Here is a 12,031-nt window from a genome sequence, read left to right as displayed (position 1 = left end):
CTGTTTCCACCACAGTGGCACCTTCTGCTGAATGACAGACTGCTGAAAAATATAATAAAAAATAAGGCCTAATTGTTCTGCGCAAACAGTAAGCAGGCGGCTGCAGATTCTGTCTGGGCCTGGACTCTTCCTTGGCTTACAGCTTTTAAAACATTTTACCACACTCCTCATCAAAGGAGGGGGAAAAGAAGGTGCGGTCATGAGACTTTTTCTAATCTCAGCATGTTTATTATAAAATACCTGTGTGTCAAACCTTACATAAAATTTATTTAATTCCTGGGCCAACTGCAGGTCTGAAGAGTAGCCATTTAACTCTATACACTTCGGCTTATCATCTTTGAGACCTACAATGGTCTTCATGCTGTCCCAGGCAGAGCCCAGGTTGTTCATTTTGAGCTGAGCCTCAATCTTAGCCTTGTACCTCATTTTGCCAGCCCTGACCTCCCGTTTGATTTCTTTCTGCAGGCTGCGAAGTACCTCTGAGTTCCCTTCCCTAAATGCTCTGTTCTTTTGGTGTAGTAGCATTTTAAGGTACTTGGACACCCAGGGCTTATTATTCGGATAGATTTTCACAATCTTGTCAGGAATTACATGATCTTTACAATAGACAACCCAGCTGCTAATCACATCAGTCAGTTCATTAATATCAGAGCAAGACTCTGTGAACATGTCCCAGTCAGAGCTTTCAATACATCCCTGAAGAGTTAAGCAGGCTTCCTCTGACCAATCCTTAACTCGGATGTGCTGCACCTTGCCCCTCTTCAAGACAGAGCGATATTCAGGAATTAAATGCACACAGTTATGATCTGACAGACCAAGGGGCGGGAGGGGGATGGATTTATATGCCCCTTTAATATTTCCATAACAAAGATCAATTGTCTTATCTCGTCTTGTGGGGCATGTTACATACTGGTGGAAGTCTCTTAGTGTTTTGGACAAAGTACAATGATTCATGTCGCCCAGAATAAAGTTAGGCGCTTCAGGGGAGATCATTTGAAGCTTCTGCGTTACCTGATTAATAAGTTCACATGCGTTTCCTTCATTCGCCTTCGGATAAATGTAAACCAGCGTGACGAATAACTGAGGAAATTCCCTGGGCAAGTAACGAGGGCGCAGTGAGATCGAAAGCAGTTCCAGATCAGCTGTGTAGAGCCGCTCTCTGATGATGACAGATTTTGCATCACAGTAGCGCTCATTAAGAAAAAGGCATAATCCCCCACCGGATGATTTGCCTGTGACCACAGCATCTCTGTCCAGCCGGATTGGTTTCCCAAATCCGTCAATTTTCACATCATTGTCCAAGTCTTTGTGAGACAACCATGTCTCAGTCAGAGCCAGAATACAGGCGTCTCTGAATTCATGTCTGTAGCGGGCCTGCGCCTGCAGCTCCTCAGTTTTATTCCGTAATGACTGGACATTTGAGAGAACGATGGAGGGTAAAGGTAAATGAGATAGAGACATACCCCTCATTTTAAGGCGAATCCCACCTCTCCTCCCTCGCTTCCTTTTCCTTGATCCCCGTTGCATTCCGCCGGTGGATGAGGGAGCCGATCCTCGTAATCCATGTGACCGGATCCCGTCAAAAGTGGGAGAACCAAAAGTAGTTTGGTGCTCTACTTATGTAAATTGTCGAAGGAACATTATGGCACATGATGTATGTCTGACTACAATACTGCTAGTAGCAAGCAAAAAAGCAGGCACCAGGCAAGGAGGTAAGGAAGCACCGCCAATGGAGAGCCAATGGCTGGCAGCTGTCGAGGAGATCTTTTTGATGGAGAAATTGACATAAACTGAGACTCCAAGAAGCACAACTTGACAGAAAAATGGACGCTTTACAAGACTCAAAACAAGGACATCGGACTGGAATGATAATTAATAGACAAACACATTTTTGACAGTGCTTAATACAAGACACTTCCCAAGCAGTGAATGTTTCTGCTGGTTCTGTTTGTTGGTTGTTACTATGTGACAATATGCAATAAAGATTTATGTGAAGAAAAGAGAACTGCCCCTCATATGAGTTCTGTTCTGACCCTGACACCTCCCCACAGCTCAGGTGAAGAGGCTCCGCCCTCCTGATATGTTCTGAACCAAACACTGATGTGTGTGTGTGTGTGTGTGCGTGTGTGCGTGTGTGCGTGTGCGTGTGTGTGTCCATGCTGCTCTGACCACCTCCTCCTCCTCGCCCTCCTCCTCGTCCTTTTAGGGTGGAGCCTGCTGGAGTCCAATGGTTGTCACCAGGTCTGAGGAAGTGTGAGTGTGTTTTTACTTTGATTCATGAAAACAAAGCAGCTTCACACTCATTCACATCTGTGTTGTCATCACTCATTCAGATGTGGGATGTCATCATCAGACTGATGACAGACTAATAACTGCAGCTGTGTTGTGTCTTTTTCTCTCCATCAGATTCCTGTGAGCTCACAGTCGACACAAACACAGTCAACAGAAACATCAGACTGTCTGACGACAACAGGAAGATGAGACGTGTGTTCATGAATCAGTCGTATCCTGATCATCCAGAGAGGTTTGACTGTCCTCAGCTGCTGTGTAGAACTGGTCTGACTGGTCGCTGTTACTGGGAGGTCGAGTGGAGAGGAGATGTTAATATATCAGTGAGTTACAAAGGAATCAGCAGGAGAGGAAACAGAAAGGACTGTGAGTTTGGAGCGAATGATCAGTCGTGGAGTCTGAGCTGCTCTGATGCTGATGGTTACTCTGTCAGTCACAATAACAGATCAACATCCATCATCTCCGGCTCCTTCCTCTCTGCCCTCCGCTCCAGTCTCTACCAATCTGTCTCTAACAGAGTAGCAGTGTATGTGGACTGTCCTGCTGGCACTTTGTCCTTCTACAGAATCTCCTCTGACACACTGATCCACCTCCACACCTTTAACACCACCTTCACTGAACCTCTTTATCCTGGGTTTGGGTTCTGGTTCAGGTCCAGCTCCTGGTTCTTGTCTGCTTCCTCAGTGTCTCTGTGTCGTCTGTAGGATGGAGAGTCTCCTCCTGAACAGACTCAACCGTTGACAGTTACAGGAACCTTCAGGTTACTGTCATCAGTTCATTAGATGATTGTGACTCAGTCATTAATGTGTAAACATGATTTTCCCGTTGTAGTTGTTGAGGTGGAGCTCATTTTGAACTGTTTTGTACAGGACTGACACTGATGATTCATTCAGACCTGCTCTGATGACACTGAGCTCCACAGTCTGGTTAAACTCCACTGGAGTCACTGTGGATGATGCTCGAAGCCACAAGTGCAACAAGTCTTCTGCATGTACGAGTGGAAACACGAGCCATCTTTACAAACACCTAGTGAGAGTTCATCACACACATCCAGGAGCAGAAATGCACAGACTGCTGAGCTCGTAGTTCATCTCTTGTTTCCTCATCCACCTCAGCTGTGCTACAGAGTCAACTACAGGCTACATACATGATTCATGAAGAAAAGAGAGCATTAGTCTGCTGATTGCTTACATCTAAACATGGTGCAGTTTCAGAGCTCACACTGTCCTCTGGATGGAAGATATTTTGGCTCATAATTCAAATGAAAAGTCCAAAAAGAAAATTAAAAAGATAATTTTACTGCCCTACTAGGAAGAATTAGGCCTGAATTAAACTTTAAAACTGAAAAGTGAAAACTGAAAACTGAAAAGGAAAATTAAAATGTAAATGATAATGTGAAAATGAAAAGTGAGGACATGAGAAAAGGGAAATTTAAAATGGAAATACTGGAACTGAAAGCTGAAACTAAAGCTGAAATTAAAAATGGTGATGAAATAAGACAAAGGACATCACATCAACATCAAATATGAAACTCAAAATGGGCAAGAGAAAAGCTTGAATGGAAAAAACTAAATGTTGTTTTGCATTTTCATGTCAAGTCATTAATGAAATGAAACCTCAGCTGTCATTTGAATGAACTTTGGTGAGAGATTTGAATCAGCTGATGGCTGTCATAGTAAAGAGTCAAATCACAAAGAAAAAAGCATTCAGCTCCTGATTTGAACACAAACTGTATCCATTACTACATTTTTGTGGAATCCATGAAATGATCTTCTTATCATTTATTATTTCATGAAACATATCTGTAAATGACAAACTGAATCTTTAGTGATGATCTTTTCTTTGTACAAACGGTTTCAAACTGATGCTCATGTTCATTATTAACTTCTTCCACTGCCTGTCCTGGACACATGTAGAGTTATGATCATCACAGTGTAATGTGTCATTACAGCTCGTCCAAAACGCTGTTGCCTGGTTACTAATGAGGTCCAAGAAACGAGACCACGTCGCTCCTAATGTTGCTTCCCTACACTGGCTCCCCGTTCATTTCAGGATCAACTTCAAAATGCTTTGGTTTCCAAATGTCTGCGGGGTCCGGCCCAAACATACGTGTCAGAACCGATCCCAGCTCACAGCCCAACCAGACGCCTTAGCTCCTCCCACCGTGACGTGCTGGCTGCGCCCCGTTAGAAGACAAAGAAATCTCTCCAGGAATAACCTGCCAGAGGCCGTTACACAGGCCGAGTGTGTTGATGCTTTTAAGATGCATCTCAACACCCACTTCTACTTTCTGGTTTTTAACTCTGTTGAATTAGTTTTTATTTTGTCAGATTCACTGGTTTTATAAGTTGGTTCAATATTATAAATGATATTTAAACATGAAATTATAATGAAATGTTTTTAACTGGCTGTATTTCCTGGATCATTTGATATGCAGCTGCTTTTTTAATGTTTGCCTGAACACACACACACACACACACACACACACACACACACACACACACACACACAAACGTCTTAATGCCTGTATGTACATATGTATGTTTGTGAAGCAGCTGTTTGATTGTAAAGTACTATACAAAATAAATAAAGATGAATGATGAGCTGTCCACATACTTTTGTCCACATAGTGTAGGACTAAATCCCAGAGCACAGACTGAGACAGACCTGCTCTCTTTACATTTACTGAATGTGTTTAAATGTTAATGAAGCTGCAGCTGGTTGAATTCTTGTGTGTGAACTCTAATAAAACTCCAGCACATGATAACTGATAGAACAACACTCTGTACTTTGATCTACACCTGTTGTATTAGACTGAAGTCAGAGTGAAGCCAGTGACTCAGAGCAGCCTGCAGGGGGCAGCGTCTCTGCTCTGCTCCAATCAAACCCACATGATTACCAGGTAAGTTCCCCCAACAGGTGGAGCTGGAATGTGGCCGTCCAATCAGAGCAGCTACGCGGGAGGAAAACACGGAGGCCTACGGGAAAACGTTTGTCCCTGTGGCCTTCAAACATGTTTATCAGAGGATGTAAGGACGGACACCTTCTGCAGTCATGCCTGATTCACTACCTGCTCCTGCTGTTCTCCTTTAATGTGTTTAAATGTGTCCTGTGTGACTGATGTGAAGACTTTCTTTACCTGCTTTAATGAAATATTTCTGCACAAACAAAGTGACAAAGTGTTTTATATTCTTTGTATCTGAGACAAAAAGTCTGCTTTCATCTTAAAATGTCTCGTATGATCTGATTCTGCATTAGTTTTAATGAACACCTTAAAGCAGCTCTATGTAGTTTTATAGAAAAAATTCAAAGTGGCACTTTGAATATTTACAATATTAATGAGCTAATAATACAAAGTGTTTCCATCAGTGAATAAACCAGCTGTTCTCAGAGGAAAATAAGGTCCCACAACACTGTTTTATGCTAGAGAGCTGGCAGGGCCCGCCACATATGAACACAGTAAAGCTCCTTTAAGGTCAGTGTGTTAATTCACTTTATTCAGTCATGGAAACAAAGGTCACTTCTGGTCTCAGGTATGAAAACAGGCTCGTTCCAGTTGAGCCGGTCCTGCACATAATCGATCAGCAGCGATTGAAGCACAATGAATGCTGGTTAGATTTGAGTCCAACTTGGTCACGACGGCGCTGCAGCTGCTCTCCACAGACTGCAGGACCCCATGGCATGATGGGAAACACCTGGCTGTCTCCTGATCTAACAGCTGATTGGTTCAGACGTTGACTCAACTATATGACGTTTTATAGAAACTTTGTTTTTCTGCTGAGTTGGAGAGATTTTGATGTTATGTGTGTAATGTTGAAGGTTTATTGTGTCAACAGAAGACTTAATATCTCACATTCATATTATAAACAGAACAATAAATAATTATTAACATGTGACTTGTTTAAATCGGCCTGTAAAAGATTTAACAGCAGTCAAACGTGTGGTCAGTGGGATGTGAGGATTCAGATGAGAACCCCCAACAGTATCAATATGTGACAGATCAATAATGAAAAGTATTGTGTTTTATGTTTGACTTTGAATGTATTGATGTATTAATGTAGTGTGAGAGGGACTGGTCTGCTCACATGATTATAAACAACAGCAAACTGAGATGAAGCTGATTTATGTGAGAAGTGATGTAAAATGATCTAACAGGAAGTGAGTGTTTTCAAATTCATTCATTCAGTCTGTCAATAATGAATCAATGTGAAAACATGTTCACCACAACATCGCTTTTATTTTGAAATTGGTTCCTCGTCGCTCGTACCGTAATGCCTAGCATACACGCGCACCGCAAAACAAAGTGTCGTCTAGCTTTACATCCGGTGTCTAGTTAACTTTCACTTTGTGTGCTCGGTGTGTCGCAGACTGACAGTTGTGTCCGTGTGAAGCTCCAGCTGAAGGTAATGAAGACATTTGAAATGTTTAACTCGTTAACACAAAGTGTGCTCAGTTTAGTGACAGTAGAAACAGAACAATGTGCCTCCATCTTCATTTCTACTAAACACAGCCGCCATTACAAGTGTCCGCCATGTTGAGTCCAGAGGTGGCAGGTGAAACGGGTCACTTGCAGAGTTGTCAGATGGACGGTGATTATCGTACTTGTGTAATAATTGTATCCTCTGTATAATGTACGATCAATATTGTCTAAAATGCTGTAATGTACGATGATTTGAACATGTTGTGACACCTCAGTTAGCTGCTAGTTGTTTTAGTTCATTTCCTGATAATCAAGATGGAGAAATATTTAGAGAGAGGATCTTGAACTTTCTCACTTTATTCTCATTTTCCTCATTAAAAAGTGATTTTTTGTTTTTGTGGGTGAAATTAATTTGCTGCTCAGGGTTTTCTCCAGCATGTTTTTAAACCGTGGGGGAGGTCTGCCCAGGTGGAAGAGGGGGGGTAACGACGACGACGAAGACATGAATTTTGAAATGTGAAATTATGACTATGTCAAACTGAATGATTTTCTAAATACATTATTTATTATAGGGTTTCCGGTACATGAATTGAAAATAATAATTGAAAAAATGATCTTGCAGTATCACTGGGCCAAAACAACAAACACAACAACAACAAATTAAAGATATATATTTATTAATTATTTATATATTTATATTTTTTAAGTTAAATAACTAAACTAGTCTATACTGAAATGTTAGGAATATTTAAATATTTAAATATTACACTTATCACGGTACAAATCATTATCATTTCTATTGACTTGAGGGAATAACATCATGATAATAAATCAAGAACATTGAGCCTCTCCTTTATGTAACGTTACCTGACTCTCTTCCTCTGGAACCTTTCTCTTCTTTTGAAAATAGTTTAATATACTCATCTGAAAATGTAACCAGAAAAGAGTCATGGCAGAAAATTACCTGGGCATTACCTAAGCTAACGTTATGTCGTGCTGTTCAAAACGTGTATCTGAAACGTAACGGGTTTCCTCTATCAATAGGAAATTAAGTTTTACAGTTAAAAATTAATCTACAACAAAATAATATCTCTCTACTGTATAACCAAAGACTCGACATGCTTTATTAGGCCTAAAGTAATCTCTCTTTAACAAGTATCAATGGTACAAAAATAAAATACAAATAAGAATCTCTATGAAATAATGATAGAAATAATGCGTATCCTGTATTAACCAATCAATAGCACATTTATCCCGACTCAGGATGTTTTCTGTTGCCTTATCCATCTATAACGTTAGGGCAGTGATGCCAGTAACGTGTTACTCTAATCGGACCACTTTTTTCAGTAACGAGTAATCTAATGCATTAATATTTCCAAACCAGTAATCAGATTAAAGTTACTTATTCAAGTCACCGTGCGTTACTATTATTTTTGTCATTTTCCTTAGTAAAAATATATATTTTTGCTTTCTTCTTGCGTCTCGGGGAGTGATGTCACATATGCGACAAGTCATGTTTTCAGCATGAGGACAACTCACGTGTAACACCACGCAGCAACACAAACACATCAACAATGGAGGGAGGTGAGAGATGCGCGCTTTTGAGCTGGAAATACAGTCATTATTTTGAGTTTGTGTCAGCTAAAGATGAGAATATTAAGGTTAGTTGTACACTCTTACTTGCGACAAAGTACTATCAAGCTTCAAAAACACGACGTCAAATTTGAAGAAACATTTGGAGTCGCAGCACAGCACAGTTAAATTTAGTAAGTTGAGTAATCAGATTACTTTTTCAAGGTAACTGTGGCAACACTGCATTAGGGTTGTTTTCACGGGTTTGAACAAAACTATCAAATATAACCTAGTTTAGGTACCTTTCTTTCACCCTTTTCTCTCCCTCCACGTCAGACTGTCGTCTCTATTCTCTTCGTCTTTCGCGCGGCAGACAGGCAGGTGGTGACTCCGGTGTTGGTTTTTCAAAATAAGGGTATTTGCAGCGTAGCGTCACATTTCATGAAAAACACCATGTTTTTTGCCAAAATTCACATTTCATACAATAATTATATTAACATAAACATTAAACAACATAAAAACAAGGTTAAAACAAAACAAAAAAAACCCAACATTATTCTGAAGGTGTGGCGGCTTTTATTTTGCCGTGGCGGTGCGCCACAATCAATTACATGTAGAGGAAACCCTGCTGCTTGTCCAATAATATTTCTAATTATTCATTAAAGGTGTTCCAGTCATGTTGAAAAGTTTCATCACTCATAAAGAACATGTTCATCATGTCAGTGTTCAGTTGATTCCTACAGCTCTCATGTTTAGTGATCAATGAGTGCAACACAAATTACTTTGTCACAAAAACATTCATGAAGTTTGGTTCAATCATTTCATCATCATTTCATTTATTATAGGTCTTCTGAACATGTGATCATAAATATACAGACAGTAATTCTAATATTTGGTTACAAGTCTCTCAGCAATTTTCACCTCAGTCAGGTGCTTTTGATCTCCATCCACAAGCTTCTGGTCGTCCTCCGGATGAGTTTTTAACTGCTTCTCTTGACAGAATCGGTGAAGTTGAAATAAATTAGTTGTCTTCCTGGCACGGACTTGTTTGTTCAGCACAGTCCACATGTTCTCAATGGGGTTCAAGTCAGTTTTCTCTCAGCAGCAGGTGATAGTTTGTTGTACAGTTGATCTTGGGACCTGTAACTGCTTTGAAATGGCTCCAAGTGACTTTCCTTACTTGTTCAGATCAATAATGTGCTCTTTCAGATCAATGCTGAGCTCCTTACACTTTCCCATTGTAGTGTTTGTTTCTGAGTCTAATGGCTGTATCAAACAAGTCCTATTAAAGTGATCAGCTGTTAACAATCAGAATCAGTCAGAAGAAGTTAAGATGCTACAAAGAACATTTGATACAACACAACTTTCTATAATCACCTGAACTGATTGTTCAACTTACTGTCTGTATATGTATGATCACATGTTCAGAAGACCTATAATAAATGAAATGGTTGAACCAAACTTCATGAATGTTTTTGTGACAAAGTAGTTTGTGTTGCACTCATTGATCACAAATCAAATCAAATCAAATTAAATCAAATCAAATCAATTTTATTTATATAGCCCAAAATCACAATCATATTGCCTCAGTGGGCTTTACAATCTGTACAGTGAACGACATCCTCTGTCCTTAGATCCTCAATTCAAGTGAGGAAAAACTTGACATGTTGATGAAAAAAAAAACCTTTTAACAGTCTAAAAAAAAAAAGATGATGGAAGAAACCTCAGGAAGAGCCACAGAGGAGGGATCCCTCTCCCAGGACCGACAGACATGCAATAGATGTCGCATGTACAGAAAAGAAACACAAAATCACAGTTTACAAGTTGCATTGACAGAATATCTGATACAAATTATAATATATGTCAAGTGTGTGGATCCAGGAGACGACTGAGCAGGCCAAGGCATCGCCAAGTGGTGCCCCAGCCACACGACCTCCTGTCCACCGTGGTGACCTGGAAGAGGCCACACAGACAGAGAGATCAGAGTGAAGAGGTATCAAACTTTACAGAAATACAGATATAAGGATAGTGAAACAGAGGAGAGCAATGATCCAGTGGAGCCCAGGGTGTGACAATCCAGATCCGACAGTATGTGAGGCTGCAGGAGCCAGGAGAGGTAGTTGGTCCCAGGGGCCCGAGGTCCATCACAAGGGAGCCTGAATGAAAAGAGAGGAGGAGGAGGAGGAAGCTTTTGAGAGTGAGAGAGCGACACAGCTTGCAGCTTGTGGGGAAAGAAACAAAACAAAAGTTAGAGAAATGTAATGTTAATCAGAATAAACAGATTGTTTCTCATCAGCAGGACAATGTAAATTCTTATACTATAGGTAACTCATTGAGACTGAGACTCAAGAAGCTACTCCACTGAAGAAGCTAGCAATCGAAGTCAAGGACTAATTAAAGGCTAAGTCAAAGAAATTACTTTTGAGTTTAGATTTAAAGGCGTCAATAGAGCCAGATTGTTTGATGTCAGCTGGGAGGTTTTTCCAGAGGAAGGGGGCTCAATAGGAAAAAGCCTTGCAGCCAGCTGATTTCTTCTTAACCCTGGGAACCATCAAGAGCTCTGAATTTTGAGAGTGTAATGCACTAGTTGGAATATCTGGTATAATGAGATCTGACATGTACGACAGGGCGAGGCCGTGTAGTGTTGTATGTCATCAGCAGCACCTTGAAGTCTGATCTTTTATGTATTGGGAGCAAGTGCAGTGAGGCTAGGATTGGTGTAATATGATCACATTTTCTTGGAAGACCTTTGATGTGCTGATCGAAAGAGAGGGTAGAATCACAAGTAACACCAAGGTTCTTGACAGTTGAACATCTCAGTTTTATCAGAATTCAGGAGCAGGAAGTATTCTGACATCCATTTCTTCACTGCACACAGGCAGGTCTCTAATTTCGTGATGTGAGATTTATCATCAGTTTTTATGTCCGCATAGCTGTGGAAATGTATTCCATAACTCTGAATTATTTGGCCGAGAGGAGAAATATATAAAGAGAAGAGCAAAGGGCCCAGAACAGAGCCCTGGGGAACTCCATACTTAGCATCAGTAAATATTGATGTAGTACTATTGTAAGAAACACATTGTGTTCTTTTGGACAGGTAAGATTTTAGCCAAGCGAGAGCCAGGCCAGAGATGCCAAATTGACTATCAAGTCGGTCTAACAATATGCCATGGTCTATGGTATCAAATGTAGCGCTGAAATCCAGTAACAGAAGCAGCGAGATAGAGTTTGAGTCCAAAGTAAGTAGAATGTCATTTACCAGTTCAGTTTCGGTGGAATGACGGGCTCTGAAAGCTGATTGAAAAGGTTCCAGGAGATTAAGAAGGTAGCCTGAAAGTTGCTGGGACACAACTCTTTCTAAGACTTTAGAGAAAAAGGGAAGGTTGGATACTGGCCTATAATTATTTAGAGATCCTGGGTCGAGGTGTGGTTTCTTAAGTAGAGACTTAACCACAGCAGACTTAAAACTAGCAGGGACAGCACCGGTCATGAGTGATAAATTAACAATATTTAACATTGTAGGTCCCAGTGCTGGCCATAGATCCTCCATAGTTTTGCCAGAAAGGGGGTCCAGGATGCAGGTAGTTGGTTTTGAGGATGAAACCATTTAAGATAATATCTCAAGGGAAATATTTAGGCTTAACTGTTAAGAGCTGAGACTAACTGAGAATCAGCAGAATGATGTTTTATAATCAACTTTGATGAGGAAGCCAGAGATGATGAGTTAATTTTGGCTCTAATCTCGTCAAT

At 40.5% G+C, this 12,031-nt stretch overlaps 2 protein-coding genes across 2 annotated transcripts in view; both read left to right on the top strand.

Annotated features, from left to right (window-relative positions):
• Positions 1 to 2,993, top strand: part of LOC311257498 (NLR family CARD domain-containing protein 3-like) — a gene marked incomplete at its 3' end in the record, with an annotated part of 52,955 nt that extends 49,962 nt beyond the window's left edge. Inside the window, exons 9-10 of the mRNA XM_084353142.1 lie at positions 2,207 to 2,253; positions 2,407 to 2,993. Of these exons, the coding sequence (XP_084209268.1) occupies positions 2,207 to 2,253; positions 2,407 to 2,993 (634 nt within the window). The remainder of the gene's footprint in view (positions 1 to 2,206; positions 2,254 to 2,406) is intronic.
• A 3,644-nt stretch (positions 2,994 to 6,637) lies between these two features.
• Positions 6,638 to 12,031, top strand: part of LOC311256832 (protein NLRC3-like) — a 34,921-nt gene continuing 29,527 nt past the window's right edge. The window contains exon 1 of the mRNA XM_084352198.1: positions 6,638 to 6,692. The gene's annotated coding sequence lies outside the window, so the exon portion shown is untranslated. The remainder of the gene's footprint in view (positions 6,693 to 12,031) is intronic.

Source organism: Pagrus pagrus, assembly GCF_965226575.1.
Source record: "Pagrus pagrus genome assembly, chromosome: 5".
In the NCBI taxonomy this organism is placed as follows: domain Eukaryota; kingdom Metazoa; phylum Chordata; class Actinopteri; order Spariformes; family Sparidae; genus Pagrus; species Pagrus pagrus.
The sequence above is the reverse complement of the archived record's forward strand: the minus strand, read 5'-3'. Positions and strand labels throughout refer to the sequence as shown.